The sequence below is a fragment of the Impatiens glandulifera genome, chromosome 2 (genome assembly GCF_907164915.1).
Source record: "Impatiens glandulifera chromosome 2, dImpGla2.1, whole genome shotgun sequence".
In the NCBI taxonomy this organism is placed as follows: Eukaryota; Viridiplantae; Streptophyta; class Magnoliopsida; order Ericales; family Balsaminaceae; genus Impatiens; species Impatiens glandulifera.
The window spans coordinates 45409072-45431139 of record NC_061863.1 but is presented as its reverse complement, the minus strand read 5'-3'; the positions used below and the strand labels follow the sequence as shown (position 1 = coordinate 45431139).

Genomic DNA, 22068 nt, shown 5'->3' with positions numbered 1-22068 from the left:
TCAAATCAAATTAGTTAAATGAAAAAAAATAAAGAGAAAAGAAAACTCTCAGTCATCTTGTTTGGTTTGAATTATTTAAATAATCTAAACTAATCAAATATTACTTCATTTCTTATTTTTTTTTCTTTATACCATTCAATTCATTAAAACAAAATACTAAAATACCTTCTATTTGAAATATGTTTTATTTTTTCAGCCTCCTTGAAAGATACTGGGTTCGAGTCTACGTCGGGTTAAATGTGTTTGCGAGCTATGTGTTTAATCTTTATGGTAACATTTTCTTTATATATATGTATATCAATACCATTTATGTCATTTTAAAAAAAATAAAATAAAATAATTATGGCCTCTTTAAAATTATTGTTTTTTTCACCCTAAAAATACAAATAACCCAATCCAAACAAACTAATAATATCATAAATTAATGGGGGAAGGAGGGATAAATAAGTTTTTTCTCCACAAGTCGTGTCTAAACAAATATATAATTCCATTTTCTAGAAAATGAAAATTGACTAAAATATTTGGACTATTTTACTTAAATAACTCACTCTTCTTTACCTCAAATAAGAAATTTGTTTTTAATAAAAAAACCTACAAGGCTACAAGCTTGTTTGATAAGGGGTTATGTGACAAATGGTTAAGGTTTTTAAAATTTTATATTATTTAAATTTGTTTAAAAAAATATAATTAAGAATTAAAATAGATAAAAAAGAATAGAAAAAGAAAAAAGAGAGAAAAAAGAGCTGGATACCATTTTACCCTCGACTATAAATATAGCGACGTCTTGAACTCAAAACTACTGCTCCATCCATCCATCATTCATTCATGCGAATGCTTCCTACAGAGAGAGAGAATTAATTAATTAATTAAAGAAAATAAAAGAAGCCATTGATACAAAAATGAAGGAATTCTGGACCTCTTTGGCATCGATGATGGGAGTTTGGGCTTTCTGTCAAAGTCTCCTTCACACTGTTCTTCCACCGGAGCTCCGTTTTGCTATAGCAAAGCTCTTCAATCGTCTCTTCAACTGGTGTTCATCCTACTGCTTTTACGACATCACAGAAATCGACGGCGTCAACACAAACGAACTCTACAACGCAGCTCAACTCTACCTAAGCACATCCGCCGCTTCAACCACCGCCTCATCAACAGGCACCAGTCGACTCAGTCTAACTCGCGCCGTTAACTCATCCGCAGTCACCTTCGGCCTCGCCAACAACGACCGACTCGTCGACGTCTTCAGAGGTGTACCCGTCCTTTGGGAACACGTCGTCACTCAGCGTCAATCGCAAACGCTCTCCTGGCGACCGCTTCCCGATGAGAAACGCGGATTCACTCTCAGGATTCGGAAAAGAGAGAAATGTCTCATTCTCGAACCTTACCTCGATCATATCATGGATAAGGCGAATGAAATCAGAAGGAAGAATCAGGATCGGTTTCTTTACACAAACTCCCGCGGCGGATCTCTCGATTCTAGAGGACATCCTTGGGAATCTGTGCCGTTTAAGCATCCGAGCACATTTGATACCCTAGCTATGGATCCAAAATTAAAACAGCAAATCATGGCGGATCTGAAGGATTTCGCTAACGGACAGTCTTTTTATCAGAAAACAGGTAGGGCGTGGAAGAGAGGTTACCTATTATACGGTCCTCCAGGAACTGGTAAGTCGAGTATGATTGCCGCCATGGCTAATTTCCTCGGCTACGATATCTACGACCTGGAATTAACAGAGGTGCATAACAATTCCGAGTTGAGGAAGTTACTCATGAAGACGAGCTCCAAATCGATTATAGTCATCGAGGATATCGATTGCTCGATCAATCTCACTCATCGTAAGAAGAAGATCGGCGGTGGCGGTGGCGGTGGAGGACGTGAGCAATACGACGGACCTCCGCCGGAGTTACGAGGCGGTTTCCCCGGTGCAGATGAAGGTGGAAACTCGATTACTCTATCCGGACTGTTAAACTTCACAGACGGACTCTGGTCGTGCTGTGGAAGCGAGAGGATATTCGTATTCACGACGAATCATATCGAGAAACTAGATCCGGCATTGTTGAGGAGTGGAAGAATGGATATGCATATATTCATGTCTTACTGTTCGTTTCCTTCGTTGAAGATATTACTGAAGAACTATCTGGATTACGGAGATGGAGATTTGGCGGAGAATGTGGAGAAGCAATTGGAGGATGTGATTGATAAGGCGGAGATGACGCCGGCGGATGTGAGTGAGGTATTGATAAAGAATCGACGGGATAGAGTTAAGGCGGTTGCGGAACTGATGGAGGTTTTGAAAGGGAGATCGGAGAAGAACAGGGGAAAAGATGGAATAAGGAGAGAGGAAGAGGAACAAGAGAAGAGAGCTTTGGATAGTGTGATTGATCTGAACTCTGATGAAATTGATGATCAGTTACGATCAGAGATTTGCAAGAAAGGTGCTGCTGGTGAAGAAGATGATGATGAAAGTGACAAGCCTAACTGATTTTATTTGTATAATTGGAGAAGAGTTCATGTTTTTATTTGTATTTTGGAAATGGTTTATTTAAACAGGAAGGAAATATGGATAATTTTTTATCCTTTCTCAAGTTCTAAATCAAAAAACAAATTTTAATTCATTCCTTCTTAATTGAATAATCAAAACTGTTTATTCTAAATTGTCAATAATCAAATTCAAAATACATTATTTCAAAATATTATTTTATCGCGGTATGTAGAGTATTAACTAAGTCGGCAATGTAGTAGGTTCAAAGAGTTTCGAGGAGACTACACTTTTAACCTTGAGTTTTTCGATCACAAAAATCATGATAAACAATACCTGCGGATATGAACATTTTTCTTTCATAGAGGGTTTGTCTGTCAGGATTTTGTTTAGGTCGTCATTGGGACAATGAGACCCTTCACCCCCCAAATAATCCAGGTTATTTAAATAATTCCTATCCGAACGAGGCCTTAATTTAATATATAAGTTTATTTGAAAGAAAAAATATGAATAAGCTTATTAATTTGTTAACCTATTTGTTCAAATTGACCCGAATCCGACCTACTTGACTTAACCTGATCTCAACCAGATTTAACTCGATATAATTAAAATCGCAAATAAATTAAAATGACATAAACACAAAATAATAATGAAGTTAAACCACAAATTCAATTCAAATGAGTAAAAAAAAAATCGCAAATAAATTAAAATGACATAAACACAAAATAATAATGAAGTTAAACCACAAATTCAATTCAAATGAGTAAAAAAAAAATCACATATTTTTCTAATCAGATTACCTGAATTAAAAGATACATAAACTAAACCTAATTTTTTCATGTTCAATTCAATTAAGTTTTTCATTTTTTAATAAAAATTTGCTTAGACCTAATTTTAGCCATCATGATGATAAATAGAGGAAGAGTACAAAGGTTAGCTATTATAATAGATGTTAGTTGATTGTCTTTTTCCATTGTCAGTCTATTAATTATTTTACTATATATATATTGGCAGAATGCCACATGTTGGGTTTAATCCTATAATGAGACAAGTTAGCATGAAAGGTTTATGTATATTTATAATCAGCTGAATTTATGATGATATTACTTCTTTGAGGGTCATTTTATAATTTAACATTCTATAAATAATTTTATACCATATAAATATTTGTATAGGAAGGTTAAATTGGAACTATGCTATAAATAAATTATCTTTTTGTTTTGTACGATAATAATAACAACGTTATAAAAGGTTAAAAAAAAAAAAAAAAAAGTCAGGACTCATATATATTTGCATGTGGTGTGTGGTTTCCAGCTGTCTTATTCATTACCATTTACCGATGTGTATTAATGTATTATGAAGCAACAAAAACAAAAGAAAGTATTTGAGTTGAAATTTAAAATAACTACTTTAAGTAATTTTTTGAAAACAAGTTTATATTATAATTATGATCATTAATCATTTTGAATATGACTCAAAATCCCATCAAGTTTTAAACATTAATTCACCTTTTTTTTAAAATTAAATACAAAATTAATTCTCATTAAATTAAATAAAAAATTAATTCTCATTAAATTAAATAAAAAATTACATATAAAATATTAATTTATAAATAATAAAAAATAACATTTAAAAAATCAAATGAACCAAATAAAGTTCTAAACAAATTTATAGAGATTAAAATTATAATGAATATATATGATCACCAATCACACAATATTTTTTTACTTTAAAGACGGATTCATTTGAACTCAATAATAATAATAATAAATGATGAAGAAAATCAAACCGAGCAAACCAATTAAGCGGTGTGTCAGAATAATCTCTATTTAATAAAATTTAATTTGTCAAATGTTACTAAGTAATGTTGAAAAAAGTTATGTCAAATGTAAATTGATTATTTATTTATATGATCAAATTAATAAAAATTCATATAAATCATTAGTAAATATGATAAAGAACATTCAGATAAAAACTAATTTTTAAAAACTCTTTATATATTAGAAAAAATAAATATTCAGATCCGATAATATTATCTATTTTGCTGCAAAGAAAGAGACGAAACATGTCAATGAAATGAGAGAAGAACTTATCTATTTAGAAGAAGGATATCATATATACTAAGCCAATTTATTATATAACTACAACTGGTCGAGGAATGAGTTTTTTTGGGTTTTATCTGAATTTTCTCATACAAATCTTTGTTGAATAAAAGTAGGAAAAAATTGATTTTTAAAATTTAAAGATTAATTTATCTTTTGATTTTAGAGGATATGGTTTAAGTGAGATGTATTTGAGAGAAAGGATAAATTGTAGAGTAATTTTTGTATTTAAATAAATAAAAGTATTGATTAAATTATTGATATGATATTTGAGTTTTGAGATAAAAACTGAGTTTTATCCCAAATAATGAAACATCAAACAAGCCCATACGTATGAAATCAATAAATAAATAAAATGAAAAAAAAGAAAAGAAAAGGAGGTAGGTCCAGGTGAGAAGAGTTGAGAATGGATAGGGTTGAGAATTTGTTAATAATTATGTGAGGTGAGACCAAATCCCAATATATATATTTATGTTGGGAAAAGGGAACTAGGGTTAATCAAAAGCAAAGGCAAATGTCTACTATAATTGTTTTTTTATTATCTCTCCTTTTCATTTTATTGCATGCACGAGAGACATTATATATATAAATAGTGAAAAGAGAGAATAAAAAGACATGCATCTGCCTACGTTGCTCAAATCTAAAGCTAATTAATATATTTTATTGCTTCTCCTCTATTTAATAAAAGCAAATAGTGTGTTTGCATGCACGAGAATAACTAATTTTTTTTTTAATTAATTGAGAACTAATATGACACTTTACAACCATGATTCCGCTTAAGCATTTATAGCTGAAATTGAACCCGTAATATTTTGATCTCTTGAGCCGATTCATACTACATGGTGTGGTGAATAATTAGAATTGTAATTATGTTTAAATGAGTTTTAGTTTACCCATTCAAATAATTTACGTAAAAAGTAAAACAAAACAATAAATTAGAATTATAGTTAGCCTGGATTCGACAAAGAAAGGGATAAAAAGAAAATAACATAATATTAATTTCAAATTAATAACCCAATTTTTCAAAAAAAACATATCAAACAAGCTTTATAGGTTGTAAGTTTTGGTTGTGGGTGAGCTGTATGAGTTAAAGTCCACTATGCATATCATTATTATTCATTGGTAGCAATCCATATAATATATATTTATATTATTATTATTATTATTATAAAATAATATATAACAGCCAACTTTCCCTACTTTCGAAAATATACAAATTAGTGACAGAGAAAAAGGAACGGTTGCATGCCACCCAATTTTAGTCTAGTCGGCTAGTTTAAACCTCATTTTATTTTTATTTTCAAATATTAATAATAAATATTCTATCACTTTTTTATTTTGGAAATTAGATGGCCTTTTTTTTAACTTTTTCCCAAACTGCAAAGAAGTCCTTAAAGAATTTTAAATGTTATAGTTCTATATCTAAACCAATTTTTCCACATACTATTTGAACTCACACTAATCCGAGTATAAAATGTTGGAAGATATATTACCGAGTTAACTTTCACCTTTATTTAAAACGTTTAAGTGTATATTGAACTTGTAAATTTTAATATCTTTAAAATTATTTTTATCACTTGAATTATTTTAGTGAATTTGTCTCATAATTTTAACATAAAATATCCGATCAAATTCTTAATATATTCTATATAGAATCAGAACAATATATAAGAAAGAAGGGACGATTACAATATAATAATTAATTTGATTAACATAAGTTTAATTTTTATTTCAAAACTTATGTCAACTATATATATTAAGTGAGTGAAAATTAAGATGAAATATTTTTGTAGGTGCAATTCATCGTATTATTGAAGTTTTTTATTTTTATTTTGAAAATTCTATCATTTAGAGTGCGATAAATTTCCGCGGGTTAAACACATAGCCCGTAAACACACTTAATCATTTAACCAGCTGGTCCTTTGGGAATGATTCAACAAGCTCCAGCAGATGGGACTGCTTTTCAAGAAGGATCTTCTCCGAGAGACTACTTTATTCAGTATCGGACCATCTATAGCGGTCATATCAGTTCTACTAAGTTATTCAGTAATTCCTTTTGACTTGAGCCCTGTTCTAGCCGATCTTAGTAGAGGTCTTTTTTTATGGATCAAATTCAGGACCTCAAGGAGGCTGGAGATGTCAATCTGTTATTGTCGCTAAGTTAGAAAAATGGATGAAGTTTTGGCTATATATGGTATCACCCAAAAGATTAGGGGCCTTCCTGTAATTGTTGTGATATTTAATTTAAGAGTTTGGCTGACTCAGTTTGCAAATCAATTTCTGGATATGTTCAGACTCACTTTACTTTTTAGATAACTTTATAAACATATATTTGCTATATTTTAATACAAACAAATTCATGCAAACTCATATATATGTCATTGTGACAGAAAAGATGGTTTTAATATTTGTTATGGGTTTGTTTTAATTAGACATGACAATAAATAATTGAATCATGCATGCACTCGCCTTTAATTCATATATAATCTCAATTAATTACAAAAACTAAACATATTTCACACCAAGTAAAATACATGTATGAAAATAAATTATTAAATTATTGCCACTTTTTGTGTCCAGTGATAGTCGCACTTTACCACATTTATTAGAAAGATGAGATCTAATTTGTTGGTTAGGGTTACTATTTGTTTGATTTCATTGACTATTTATATATATATATATAACAAGTAAGATTACTTTAAAAATTGTTATTGATTGTTGTTTAATTAATTAGTAATATGTTAAGAGTTCAGGTATATATGTTTTTAATATCTTTAAAAAAAGAGTGCTATTATAATTAAATGGTGAAGATTGGAAGTGACCAAATATAAAAATATAAAAGTACCTATCGTAAGAGTCGAGTTAAGAGATCAAAATGTTACGAGTTCGATTCCATAAAAAAAAAACGCTTTAAGTTTAAACGGAGGACCATGTTTGTGATGCGTCAGACGTCAAACTAGTTCTCATTTAATTAAAAAAATCATAAAAAATAAAAATCAAAATCATCCACGAACATGAACCATACAAGTTAAATGAATTAAAATATTAAAACATTTAAGTTAAATTCCCACTAAAATTGTTAATTTAAAAGGTTATACATGTTAACCAACCTTAAAAATAATTTCAATTACAAAAATATGACATCTTATTTTTTTTTAAAGTATTTAGTCATTTAATTTATTAACTAAAATATTATTAATTTACTTTAATCATTTTTTCACTTAAAAAAGCAATCATTAAATAGAAATGAAAATCATGTTATGATGTATTATGTTATTTCTCACCTTACAACAAAATCTAGATAACATACTTTTTTGTTAAATATTTTTTTTCTTTCAAAAACAAAATAAAAATCCTAAATAACCTAATATCAATCAAGCTCTAAGAAAATAGATCAGAAAAACCAAGAAAATTCACAAGGAAGCCTATATAAGCATCTAAAAAAACAGTTTATGATTGTTGGTAAGTTCATGAAAATCTTACATCACCAAATTTTAATTTAATTTTCATAAAGTAAAGAAAAGTTAGTGTGAAACGATTAAGCCCTAGATGTCAAGAGTGGTGGAATATATTAATTCAAATATTTGAATGGTCTAATGAAATAAATGCCTTACAACAATATTATTCTCCTTTTCACATACTTAAAAAACAAAAAACAAATTATGACTCAGACTTTTTATAAACACTTTTGACACGCTTTGTCATCATTTGTTGTAAGTAAAAAAAAAATATTGTGAAAGTCTTGCACACATTGGGAAGATCGTAACAATAATTTAATGTCCGAGTCAGGTTTAAGTGGAAATTAAACTTGTATTATTTTGATCTCTTAGGTCGACTCTTTCTACCCCTAATTGTGTGGAGATAAAATTCTAGGTAGTTATACACAAATTGCAATATAAATTATCTCGAAGTTTATGAGGAGGGATATACTGATTTTTGAACTATGTGTAGAAAATGTACAACTTTAGGAGAAAGGATCTAATGCCAAATACCAAATAAGTCATTCATTAATATTGTGACCGTCAAAAGAGGATTATTCTTACTCCAATAACAAAAGGAAAATCAATACCCCTCCCTTTCACGCATGACCATTCATCACTTGATCTGTCTATGAATTAGAACCCTCAATTTGGTCTATCATTTTGCTCATATTCATGTGGAGAATTTATTCATATTTTGAAGCAAACTCGTTTCCCCATAAATACAACAATCAATGCCAGCTCAAACTTACCTATATATGTTATGTTACATAAAAGTCGTCTCGTTATATGTTGTTCAAATATATCGTCATACAATTTACTCGATATTTGTTAATATTGAATTTGCAAATAAATAGTTTTGGAGGCTTAACAAATTTTCTTTTGTAACCAAGATCTTATGACCAAGTTGATATTTTTGGTTACTATTACCATTTTGTTTACGAGTGAATCTACCATCTCAATCTCTTATTTTAATATGGTGTTTTAAACTAGGATCAAATTTTAGGAAAATAAACCTAAAATGCTTAATTAACCATTTTCTTTTGTGAAGAAATATCATTTCATTACAAAATATTATTTAAGCACAACATAAACATAAAGTAAACAAAAAAAATACACTAAAATGATTAATTAACCATTAAAAAGAAAAATTAATGTTGGATTAGGGCCTTTTTACTTGAATATTTGGAGTTTCAAAATTTGTGTAGAATGTGTTTGCTTTCTTATAGCATAAGTGCTAACTAAGTTTATTCAAATTAACAGATTTTGTTTGATAGTTCTATTCAATTAATTCAATGTTTTAATGTTTAATAGACTAAAATTCTCATGTTGTACTAGCACTAATTAAAGAGAGTTAGATAGTGAAAAATAAAAATAAAATAAAAAAGTATATATATATATATATTCAAGGTTGTCCAATATAGTTAAAATTTCCTGTTGATTCTTAATATTTTGCTATATTTGATAAAAATAACGAATTTAATTTTAGGTAAACTCTTGAATATTTAATTTTTACGATTTTAAATTTATAAATAATTTTGATTTTACGATTTTATACCATCTTACGTGAAAAATAAATAAATTTATATTTAAAATTAAAAAATATATTTATTCAAATAAATAAATTAATATAATTAGTTTGGTAAATATAACTATGTTATAATATCATTTATTTATTTATTTATTATTTTTTAATTATATATATATATATTTTAAAATTATGAATATATAAAACACTTAAATTATATATATATATATAATAATATATAATTAATATTTTTAAAAACTAAACTCTTAATGAGTTTTTACGAGTTTTACAATTTAACATTAAATTATCAATTTTCGATTTTAACTCACCGAAACTTAAGTAGACTAAAGACAAACTTAAATAAAACAGATAAAATTAATAATGAGAGAGTTGATATGATGTTTAAGTTTTGAGATAAAGTTAGGTTTTATCCTATTAACTCGTTCATCAAACAAGCCCAAGTGTATCATCCTTCATGGAGAGTTTGAAAAAAACAATTGACTTAATTATAATTTTTTTCTTAATTTGTATGAGTAAATTATATGTTGAAAATTTAAAAGTTAATAATTTTAGTATGGCCAGAGAAATAAGCATTAGATAAATACTAGACCTAATGTTGGACTTGGACTTGGACTTGAATTTAATTAATTCTCTATAATGGGCCTGTGTTCTTTTAAGACTAAGATCATCATCATCTTCATCTATTCTGAAATCCAAACATTTTCTTAGGCGCGCTCACAACACAATACACACTCACTCAATTACACTCTCTGTGCTGATTGCTGAGATTCTTCATCTTCATCTTCATGGAGGACAACAATCAGGTTCTCTGAGCTCATTATGTTGACTCTAATTCTTGGAGATAATGCAGTTTACATTCTATATTTATGTGTTTTGGGAATTAATTACTATCATGGATTTGCATTCTTCTTTCCTGGCATCCTTCAATCATTTTTGTTTGCTATCATGGAATTAATTCATGTGTTTCAGTTACCCAATATGTTTTGAACTTAAATCGAGCATATTACTGTTGCAAATATTATAGTAGGGAATTGAAGTCTATGAGTTGAGTTGTAAGTATCAGGATAGACATAATCGAACTTAGGTTCAATTTAAGTGATCAATTTGTAACGTATCTCCCTGTTGAATTACATTGATATTTTGATGGAGAATGATGTGGTGAAAATAGATTCTCCTCTTTTGGTCTTTGGTTCTTCTGTTAGCAAATCAAAGATTATTTTTTCTTGCATATAACAAGCCAGGTGGATAGATGGCTTATTTCTTCAATTCCCAAAGTGCTTGACACAGTTAATTTAGGACAAATTATTGTAGGTAAGTTGATAGGAGTAAAACCTGCACTTGTCCCAGTCTGTGCATTGGATAATCTATTTATGGCTTTATTTGGAATTGACTTCCAACTTCCTGCACCGACTTTGGCTTATAATACATGACCTGGAGTCTATTTTCAAAAGTTGACCTAAATATTACTTCCAAGTTTCAATATGAACTCAATTATGTGGATTTCTGGATGCAGCTAGATTCTAGTATCAAGCTTGAGGTTGTTATAGGATTACCAACAGCTTTACTTTTACCTTTTGTGTTCTAACATGGCCATTTACATGGTTCTTGACTTGGGATAAGATCGTACAACTTTTACCTTGTCCATGTAGAAAAACATACTGTGCTTCTACCTTTGGGTTCTAGCATAACCATTACATGGGCTTTTTGACTTGGGATATTGTTGTATAACTAATACCTGGTATTGAGGTGACCTAAATCTAAGATGCTATCCCATGCCTGACAAGTATTTATATTGTCCACTCCTATTTCAATTTACATTAAGACGATTTACTTAAAATTAATTTTTTCTTCTAATGATCAATTATTCCCAGTAACCCTTGGATTATCCAAAAACAGATTGCAACAAGTCTTTACCTGTTTTTCCACTAGACAACTTCCGTTTTCTCTTCTTATGTCTACTTCTCAGACATTTTCTCCTCCAGTTGGTACTTAATACACTGTGAAATGTGTTAAAGTTTTGTTTTATATTTCCAAATATACAGGTTCCCAACTTAGTTTACTTTCACATTGTACATCTCCTTTCATGTGTATCTTTGGTAAACTGAGCATTAATGACATGCCCAATATTTCAGGTAACTCGCAATCTCAATGACATTGAAAGTTTAATAACTCTCGAGCTTCCTGAGAAAGATCCTTTTCATCAGAGAAAGAAGGTGAGAGGTTCATTCCAGAAAATGGGAGATGACACTGCATTCCTTAATTTATGTTTATTTGTTTGACAACTAATTAACATTTACTAAGAAACAAATTCTCTGTTGTTCTTGTAGGAATTGTTGGAAGATGAAAGCTTTAATTCCCAGAGGCATTTGTCCTTGAAGATCTCTTCAAATTTTATAAGCACATCACTTGAAGCATTGCTTCAAAGAGCAAGAGTTATATGCTTGGATGAGGTAATTGATTTATTCTCAGCATAATAATGTTTTAGTTGAAGGATTTCGTGGTCCAAATATCTGAAAAAATGAAGCAGCTCTTTTAATTTCTAGATCATACTATATCTAAGAACTGTCATTGTTGGCAGACCGAGCTTTATTTTGATGGAGCTGACATAGATTCTGCACTTCAGTATCACAATCCAAGAAATGAGTTGGAGGCTTTGCATTTAATACTAACTGCTATTGACAAAATTCTCACTAGTAGTAACTATAAGATGGATAATGTTCTGCATGATTTAAGGAATGTCACTATTGAAAAGATCCAAGAGGTTGGGAACAATTTTTCTGACAAGACTAAAGTTCTTATAAATAGTTGTATCAAGGAAAAGCTTCTACTACAATGGGGTGAAGCTATTGGTGTTCAAACAAAATTGGAGGTAGCTTGTAAGTCGTCATCATGATGCTGATACATTTTTTGCATATCATCTTGTGGTACAACAATTAGGAAATTTGTTAATTTGCTAACAGCCAAACTAGATATGGAGGTAACAGAACAGTCATCTTATAGTTCTAAAAACATTTGCAATGATATTATACAGATGTTGAAGGAGCTGGAAGAGGAGCCATAGCCAAAGAAGATCTAAAAGTTGGAGATGTTGCATTAGAAGTCCCTGTTTCTGCAATAATCTCTGAGGAGCTTTTGCATGTTTCTGATATGGTATGGATGATTCCTTCCAAACTAGGATGCCTACTCCCACAATCATCCTATACATATTTGGTTGCAAAAACAGAAAAAACAACCCAAGGTTATCTTGAAATAAAAGTTTAAAGACTACTATACTTTTTGAAAAAGGGTCAACATTGTATTAAAAAAGATTAGTAGCGCGAGGTGCGCTCATTGCATGAGACTATTATTTTTACTAAAGGTACTTAGCAGCGAATAGACATTTAGTTGTTGATTAAATGTCATTTTGTGTGTGTTTAACCTTACATAGATTTAGGATTTTGAACTTTTAGAATGGGGGAAGGACATACTTCAATCATTGCCCACCCTTTTAGGTCTTTTCTACAGTAGTCACGCTAGTGAATGGTTCCTAGACTGATTGACTTTTTGAATGTTAACTTGAAGAGAAGTATCAAAAGTCGTTAATAATCTATATTATTTTTTCCCCTTCATTTCAGGCCCCCATTTTGGAACTGATTAATGGTGTTTCTCTTGAAACAATGCTGTTGTTGTGGAGCATGAAGGAGAAACACAGGGCTAATTCGAAATTCAAGAGCTATTTTGATTCGTTACCAGAGACATTCAACACAGGTAATATGGCTGAAACATGTGATTGTTGATATTTTTGCCTTTTGAATTAGTGGTAAACAAAAAGTTGGTGTTGACACATGTTGATACCATTTGGGTTCTCTATTTGGGTGATACATTATCAACCTCCCAAAAGGAAGAAACGTAGTTGGTGGCTTTCCATTTTGCAGCATCACACACAAATCTTTGTTTTTGGTTGTAGTTTGTCTATTTCCCTCCCACCAATTCTGTATGCACTAGTAATTATTATTTTCATATGCTAATTCAGAGGATATAGAGAACATAGTTACCAAATAAAATTAAATCAGAAATTATTCATAAGAGATGGAAATGCTTTTGTTTACTTATAAAAAATTGCTAAAAGATGTTTAATCTAATGTATTATGTTAGCGTCTTAACAAAACCTGTTATTAATTCAACTTAAGTTTGAACAATTTTCTTGAGCAAGATAACATATAACTCTTATGTACAAGCAACACATGTTGTTTAAAACAAAAGAATAAGTTTATCTCCCTACTCAAATTTGTTGATATTTTGTACGCATAGTAATTTTTTGGCTCTCTTTTCTATCTTCTTTTGGCACAGTTATGAGTTCCTACATTATTTATGTTCTTTGACATATAATTTTGTTAAACAAAATTTCAACTATTATTCTTGTGTAACTTGTATCTAGCTCTTGATTTCTCTTTCTCAATTGGCCCTACCTTTCTAAGACAGGTCTGAGCTTTGGCATGGATGCAATAATGGCTTTAGATGGAACCTTGTTGTTGGAAGAGATAGTTCAAGCAAAAGAGGTTGCATTTATAAACCTTTTTAATCTACTATTCCTTATAAATTTGATGTTTGGTTTTCATTGCCTTGCAGGCAGCTGAAAATGGAATAACTACATTTTCTTGAACCTGTTTGCTTAGGCATGCATCAAAGTTCTTAGAGATGTTAGGGGATGCTATATTTCTCAAAGAAATTTTGAAACTCAGGATAACTTCCTTTGTTGAAGAAATGTGGCAATATTGAGAAAAGCCAAAGTTTAGGGTCTTAAAATTATTGTCTGCTAAAATAAGTAACTGAAGAATCTGAGATGACCTTAATAATGAGTATGCTAAATGTGATATGGTGAAAGCTTAGACAAGGACAATCTTAACTGTTCATCCAGCTCCACATCGTTCTTGAATATACATTTTCTTGTGCTTTCTTAGTTCCATTGTCATGTGAAAATGAAATGTCCTTGTTTGAATACTGAGAATCATCATGAGATTGTGGGCAACTATGTGATGTATATTTCCAACTCTAGGTTGGATTTTATTTTATATGCTTCCAGTGGATTTGTCTTCATATGATATTACATTTGCATTGCATGATGCAGTTATTAATTGTGATTTTGTTCTGTTGCAGCACTTGCGGACTCAGTATAATGAGCTATTTCCTACATTAACCAACACATACCCTGATATATTTCCAGCAGAAATTTACACATGGGAGCAGTTCTTATGGGCATGTGAACTTTGGTACTCCAATGGCATGAAAGTAATGTTTCCTAATGACAAGTTGCGGACTTGCTTAGTTCCTGTGGCAGGCTTTCTCAATCACAATGTATGCTACCCTCTACATGTCTGTTCTACTATGTTATGCTAACGGTCACAAAAATCTCTTGTCTAAAACGCTTGTAGATATGTCTTCTTAAAAGATACTTGAAATACTTCAAGTTAGTACAAAACTAGATGGCAGCAATTATGCATCTGTTTGGATGAACCATCATTTGTATGCCTGAAAATATAATCAATCTGCCTCTATAAGCTCTTCCCAAATTCCTCCAAAACAAAAAGATGTGTCATCATACTGATAAGAATGTTGTGTATGTATGTGCGCAGTCATTGTTATGTCTAGCTGGCTAGGGCTGATTATGTACATACATGCATTCATCATGGACTTGATATGTTTCATTAATTTCTCTAGCTTCTTACCATCCTAATATTTTGCTGAAGAACCTTGCTCAACCTGTGTTCTATATAATTATCATGGCAGATTGTCCCACACATACTACGCTATGGTAAAGTAGACTCTACCACAAATTCGCTAAAGTTTCCTCTTTCAAGACCATGTAATGCTGGAGAACAATGTTACCTCAGCTATGGGAGCCTCTCCAGCTCTCATCTTGTTACCTTCTATGGATTCTTACCAGATGGGGTCAATCTTCATGATACAATTCCTCTTGGTAATTCATAATTAATAACATATGATATGTTCATTTATTAAAAGCTTTACATTCTCTACAGTTCCTTAATTATCACCACGGTGTGTCTCAGTTCATGGATGTAAACATTAATTGCAGATATAGATGCTGGATCAGATGTCAGCACTAAACCTTCTTTGTCTGGCTGGACTACACACATGTTACGAGGCACTTGGCTTGCAAAGAACCATGGTATTTTTCATTATGGGCTACCTATTCCTTTGTTGGATCATTTCCGTAGAGTTCAATCTTCTTCACATGAAACCAAAACCAATGACCAGGTAACTGTTTCTCATTTTCTGTATTTCATTACTGCAGTATGTGATTGAAATGTTTGAAAAATTAAAGCTTTGTCCTAATATTGGTTGACCACAAATCATACAAGCAACCATCCTAAGATAAAGAAAGGTGGAAAGGAAAAGAAGGATGTGATTTAATTGTTTTATTATTGGAGTATCTAGGAGCTTGTTTGATGTAGGATTTGTTTTTGAAATAAATTGTTTTTTCTTTTTGAAAGAAACCTTGTTTGATTGAGAAAAAAAGATGGATTATTTGGGTTAAATCACTAAACACTATCCTTTGTATTTAATATTTCAAAATGTAAAAAAAAGAAAAAGTAATGACACTTTTTTACTTGGGCATTTCTCCCTGTTGTTTTGCTTTCAACAGTTTCACTTTTTTTTTTGTTTAATCTGGTAAACAGGAGAGATTAGAAATTGACTTAGAAATTCTAGAGGTCCTCAGCTCTACATTTGAAGACATGTTGGAAAATCTGGGACAAACAAATAATGATGACAGGTAACACAGCTCCATGTAGAAGATCCCTACCCTCTTTTTTCATTTTTGTGTTCTTAAAGATGCAATTACAAGTTCTGCTTCTAAATTAGAATATTTTCTCTCTTGATAGTCTTGAAAATACCAGTTGGGACGTAAAGTTAGCATTGGAGTTCAAAGATTTACAAAGGAAAACCGTCTCATCAGTAGTTAACTCTTGCTCATCTGGTATCAAGTTAGTGCAAAATGAATTACAGAAATATGGGTCTTAGAGTTAGGGAAACCCTAGCACAAGGAGAAGGGAACTAAAAAAAAATGTCAAAGCCACAATTTTCTTTATGGATAATAATCTTTAAGGGAATTCCCTTAAGAGTCTCACTCTTTTCAATTATTTTTTAAGGGGAAATTAGGGCTTATCCCACAATTATGCTATTCTTTTGTGGGATTAAAAAAAAAGGAGAAGAAGAGGTGTATTTTATTTGGTTTTAGAGTTGATTGTGGTAACTGTAAGATGATATTAGTATTTTATTTGGAAAGAGGAGTTGACTGTATGCAATTTATTATATGGATATAAAATGGTACCAACTTTAGAAAGAAAGATATTCCCTTGAATTATTTTTCATTATAGAGCTGGTGGTGGTAGTGTGACCACCTAATTTACACATAAGATACCAACATGTGGTCATATTTCATAATAGAAAAATCTTGCTTTTACTAATTAGATATAATTAAATAGGTGATTTTCTTTTTGCTTTTGAAAATGGGTGAACCACTATGGGAAATTGAATTAAGAAACAACAAAAGTATCTGGTTGGGACTTGAGTGGTGTTGTGTTTATTATGATATTGCAAAACAAAAGTGTCTAGTTGCAATGACCTTTATGATGAAACTGTCGGTATTAGCAAACAGGTGAGAAAAACAAGCTGGAACAGGAATGGTTGTCTTTTTGTTGGTATTGGCGTATTTTTGTTGTGAGATAGATTCATATCGAAAGAGGAATTTAAATCGTGGGTTCGCAAAGACAGGTTGTGATTTTTTGTTTGTTGAATGTGAGTGTGACCCACACGAAATACACACTCTTCTTGCCAAACTAATAGTGGTCATACGTTGCTTCCTCACCAGCTCACCCTCCATGACCCACTACCGACTCTCACCCAACTGATGCTAATGGTAAATTTCATTGGGGGAAATGACAAAAAATACTTATCCAGTTATGGCAAACTGCTAGAAAATAGGGAAGGGAAGGGAAGAAAGTTTCGAATAATCGAGGAAATGGAAAGTATTTTTTTTAAAATTGTTTAATCCACTTGAATGAATCCCAATTCCCATCCAATGTGGAAAACACATAATCCAACTAAGTTTCCACCCAAAAGCTTTACTAAAAGAGTAACTATTTGACATCATCTTAAGATTTTAAAACTTGGAGGGATCTTATGTATATCTAAAGATGTTCTTAACTAACTAAAGATTGCTCTAATGTCGAATAATGGATAATTATTAAAAGATATTTTTTTTAAACTTTATAATCAAACATATTCTCATTAATTAATAATTAATCAATATAATATAATCAAAATATAATATATATTATCACAATATAATAAATTGTGATAATATCGATATTATATTAGTTTCTTTATAAGTTTAATTTAATGTCTATATAAGAGACATTCCCTTATGTAATTGAGAGATCATCCCATACAATCTCCTTTTATATTCTTACCTATATTACTTAATATTAATATCATTTATTTTTTATTTTATTATATATTATTTTTTTTTCAAAAATAAATAAATTATAATTTTTCAAAATTAATCACTATTAACAATTTTTTAAATAAATAAAATATTTATATATAAATAATGAAGATGTATGAAAATAGATTCATTATTCACAGTAAATTTTAAAATAAAATAACTAACCAATCCAAAATAAGCTAATAAATTGATTAAGAAATACTACAAATGAAATTGAAGAAATGATATCTAACTAGATATGATTCTAATTAATTAATCACAAAATAGCTTCATTTTTTTATTTGTTGTGATCTGTTTTTTTTCACTTCAATCAAATTATTCTTAAGTTAAAATTGAAATTAGGTAAGACATTATAATAATAATTTAAGGAAAATGACAACATATAAATAATATGAAAAACACAATACATAAAATAAGATAATTAAATCTAGACAAAATGTTCTCTTAGACCAATAATTGACTCTATATAATTGTATTATTTTAATACCTTAATTGACTCTAAAATTATTCATCCAAAAAATAATGCAATTTATACTTTTAAAAAACAAAAAAAAATCAAAAATATTTTCTTTATGAAAAAAAAGGAAATATTTGTATCTAGAAAAATTCGATGCCAGCGAGGTAACAGATATAAATTAAGAAGCACATATCATCGGAAAAGGGTTGATGAAAAAAAAAGAAAGATAATAAATACTGTTTGGAGTTTGATTGAACGTCTCAATCTCTCTCTCTCTCTCTTCTCCATTGCAAGTTGTAAAGAAGAGAGAAAGGGGAAAGAAGAAAGAGAATAGCAACATCTTAACCCTTTAAGCGTTTCAGAAATTAGACACGATTTCCACCAAAACCCTCGATGCTGCTTGCTAACAGTTTTGATCAATGGCAAAAAGATGCATTCTTTTCAGCTGCAGAAGAGATTCAGCAATCAGCCGATATGTATGTTTTTCGTTTTCCGATTTAGGGTTTATGTGTTTCAGTATCTGATTTGATTGAAATTTAGTTTAAATTAATAGAATTTCTCGTACAAATCATTGATGGTGATGATTCCAGAATGGAATCATCATACAGGACATGGCAAAGGATGAAAATTGGAGGTTTAGCAGCAGAAGGTTTGGATGAACTGTGCAGGGAGCTTCAAACTTCTTTAGGAACAGCAAAATGGCAGGTTTGTTGGTCTTCTATTTTTCAAACAAATTTTTATTCTTTACTATATAGATAAAAAAGCTTATTTTGTTCAAATGGAATTACTGTAAACAGTTGGATGAGTTTGAAAGAGCTGTTAGGTCGAGTTACAGAAAACTCAGCAGTGATGATACAGCTGCAACAAGACATAGAGAATTCATTAATGTTATTGAAAATCAGATTTCTCGGGTGGAAACAGCTTTAAGGAACTTTTTAATTGAAGATGGGAAGAAACCGCTTAGGTGGATACATTTAGATGAAGATGATCGCGACGATTTAGCTGCTTTTCTATCTGGGTCTCTTCCGACATCACAGATTAATCCAAAAGAAGGAATTATCGTTAGTAGTAGTGATAGTGTCATAGATATAGAACCTGAAGAGGAAGAAGAAGTGTTTACTGGAACATCAGATGATACACAACTAAGAACATGGAGTTCACCAACTACAGGTTCTTGGAAAATTGGAGTTGCTGACGATGAAAGGAAAGAATCACCACTTCAGAGCTTTGAGGTGATGCTAATTAAAGATAAGGAATCAAAACCACTCTTGTCAAATTGGTTGCGTTTCAGAAGGATTAACAACTGCCTAAATCAGGTAAATATATATTATTGTTATGTGGACTGTTTCTTCTTCTTCTTCCATTGATTAATATAGTTGTCTGGCTTGACAGATCCATGGATGGCGGCTAAGAGAATTGCAAACTATTCCTCTAAGTTTTCAATTTAGTTCAGCTCGGTTGAAGTTTGCACTAACGCTGGTTGCGTTTCTTATGGGTATGTTCCAATTACATCATATCTGACAAAACATAACATCTTATGGGTATGTTCAAATTACTTACTACTTAAAACTATTTTTGCAGTGCCTTTTATACTATATTCAACATAAGCCAGAGCAAAGCTGGTAACATTTCAGCATATTATTAAACCAGGTAAGAAATGTAGTTTTTTTAATGTTAGATGGTTGGATTTAGATCAGTTTTGTGTTTTTATGTTACTGAAGAAATTAGTCTCAAATTTATTTAATTTTCTTTTGAAGAAAGGTTCTGGCGAGGAAGATGACAACAGTTTGTAAATTCATGTAGACAAACAACAACATAAACAAGAATCATGCACAAATGTTTTAGGAGAAACATGAAGACCGTCTTTAAGCCTCTAAGTATAGTCTTTTGATAGGATTAGTAAGATACCTTATAGCATTGTAATGTTTTTCTATTAAAGATGTCAAGGAGATTGTACTTAGGATTTAGAGGATTTATTTGAAGTTTTCAATACAATGAACTCGTTTCTGTCAAAAACCTATGCATAGAGAGAATGTTGTCTTCGATGACTTTTATGGATACTCCGTTGAATTAGTAATAGAACCATACCACCAAAATGAGTAAGCCAACACTCACTCTTGTATCGATTAATATTATTCTCCCTCCCCCGGTTCTTAGAGCTTCTCAAACTTTGGAAGCGATGTGTTTAATACTTTCATCTTCAGAAGTAATACATATTTTGAACCCTCTGAACAACATCTTTACCATTTTATGTTAATCTTCAACTTCGAAAGGCTTGACCAAGTGGATCTAGTTTATCTTGTTTCTGATTATAAATGGCTTTCACCTCTAATATTGAGCCAATATATAAATTAACCAAAATTTCAAAACAACTTAAAATTGACATTTAAACATTCATTTATAAACTTGAAAGGTACATAGAGAGATAGAGAGGGAAGGGATATTACCATTTTAACAATATAAATAATTTATTTCAAAATTATACATACTTTTAACTAGAATTCAAGACTGATCTATGTATTAATCTTCAAAATAAATAAAAGTTAAGCTCGAATTTAAATATGCTATTAAGAATTACTATTACTATTTTTTCTTTCATTTTGGGCCAAATTAATTTCAGAGATATAAATTGGATATGCACAAAAGTGCTTGAGCCCATCTCCTCCCTTCTTTGCATAAATATATTACAAGTTTATCATTTTAAATATCTTTATCTTATTTATTGAAAATATGAGATAAAAAAATAATATTATTATATATATTTTTTAATTTAATTATTTTTATCTTACATAATAAATAAATATTTTCATTTATATGTTAAAAGTTTAAGTTTAAGTTTAATTAGAAAAAAAATATACTTTTAAGAGTATGGAATAGGTTGTAGATAGACATATATGATCATTAGATATATTTTATAACATGTTATGAGTATGGGATTAAATTAGAGATGATAATTAATTAAATAAGTTTAATTGAAATAATTAAATAATTAATTTTACAGGTAATTATAAATAAGTTAGGTATTAATTAAAATATACCAATTAAAATTTCTTAAAAACTAAGGTATTATATTTGGTGATGTGAGGCTAAAATCACTACCTAATTGGTTTCTTCCTCTTCTTTCTCTTTTTTATTAGATCTATTTATAATTATTAGGATTTTTTAAATCTATCTTCTATGTTTGAATAATAGTGTTATATTTAAAGTTTTGTATGAATTTATAGTTGTGAAATTCTAACACTGAGTTTACGATCTATTAATAAATGAGATTTTTTTAATTACTCATCAAATTATTACCATATTTTAATGGTTTCAATGAAATTTACAAGTTACATATATATTATTTTAATTTAAAAAAACATAAATATAATTTATTTGATTTTTACTCAAATTCTATATGTATTAAGTTATTTAAAAAATAAAATATATTATATTTTAAAAACATTTATTTATTTTATTCAATTACAAAAATAATTAAATATTTTTATTTAGAAAAAG

At 29.9% G+C, this 22068-nt stretch overlaps 3 protein-coding genes across 5 annotated transcripts; all 3 read left to right on the top strand.

Annotated features, from left to right (window-relative positions):
- Positions 1-813: 813 nt before the first annotated feature.
- Positions 814-2587, top strand: LOC124927456 (AAA-ATPase At5g57480-like). Its single transcript, XM_047467865.1, has one exon. The coding sequence runs from the start codon at positions 900-902 to the stop codon at positions 2478-2480; it is 1581 nt and encodes a 526-aa protein (XP_047323821.1). The 5' UTR covers positions 814-899; the 3' UTR covers positions 2481-2587.
- A 7714-nt stretch (positions 2588-10301) lies between these two features.
- LOC124926627 (N-lysine methyltransferase SETD6) lies at positions 10302-16670 on the top strand. 2 transcript variants are annotated; one of them, XM_047466891.1, is made up of 12 exons: positions 10302-10410; positions 11740-11820; positions 11935-12057; positions 12186-12483; positions 12639-12757; positions 13222-13354; positions 14069-14145; positions 14744-14941; positions 15374-15563; positions 15681-15862; positions 16285-16379; positions 16489-16670. In XM_047466891.1, exons 1-12 carry the CDS (start codon positions 10393-10395, stop codon positions 16625-16627), a joined length of 1653 nt encoding a protein of 550 aa, XP_047322847.1. In that variant the 5' UTR covers positions 10302-10392; the 3' UTR covers positions 16628-16670. The 2 variants fall into 2 exon arrangements, with proteins under 2 accessions (XP_047322847.1, XP_047322846.1); XM_047466890.1 differs by lacking the exon at positions 10302-10410 and having other exon boundaries at positions 11368-11820.
- Positions 16671-18827: 2157 nt separating this feature from the next.
- Positions 18828-20692, top strand: LOC124926140. 2 transcript variants are annotated; one of them, XM_047466315.1, is made up of 6 exons: positions 18828-19046; positions 19161-19275; positions 19368-19886; positions 19963-20065; positions 20152-20220; positions 20332-20692. In XM_047466315.1, exons 1-5 carry the CDS (start codon positions 18964-18966, stop codon positions 20175-20177), a joined length of 846 nt encoding a protein of 281 aa, XP_047322271.1. In that variant the 5' UTR covers positions 18828-18963; the 3' UTR covers positions 20178-20220; positions 20332-20692. The 2 variants fall into 2 exon arrangements, with proteins under 2 accessions (XP_047322271.1, XP_047322270.1); XM_047466314.1 differs by having other exon boundaries at positions 18829-19046; positions 20328-20692.
- Positions 20693-22068: the final 1376 nt, after the last annotated feature.

Bases quoted from the DNA above. Each gene is read 5' to 3' on its own strand.
- LOC124927456 (XM_047467865.1), top strand. From the start codon at position 900: ATGAAGGAATTCTGGACCTCTTTGGCATCGATGATGGGAGTTTGGGCT.
- LOC124926627 (XM_047466890.1), top strand. From the start codon at position 11,719: ATGACATGCCCAATATTTCAGGTAACTCGCAATCTCAATGACATTGAA. The intron at 11,821-11,934 runs GTGAGAGGTTCA...TTGTTCTTGTAG, and splicing joins CTTTTCATCAGAGAAAGAAG to GAATTGTTGGAAGATGAAAG. The intron at 12,758-13,221 runs GTATGGATGATT...CCTTCATTTCAG, and splicing joins TTTTGCATGTTTCTGATATG to GCCCCCATTTTGGAACTGAT.
- LOC124926140 (XM_047466315.1), top strand. From the start codon at position 18,964: ATGCTGCTTGCTAACAGTTTTGATCAATGGCAAAAAGATGCATTCTTT. The intron at 19,047-19,160 runs GTATGTTTTTCG...TGATGATTCCAG, and splicing joins ATTCAGCAATCAGCCGATAT to AATGGAATCATCATACAGGA. The intron at 19,276-19,367 runs GTTTGTTGGTCT...TACTGTAAACAG, and splicing joins TAGGAACAGCAAAATGGCAG to TTGGATGAGTTTGAAAGAGC.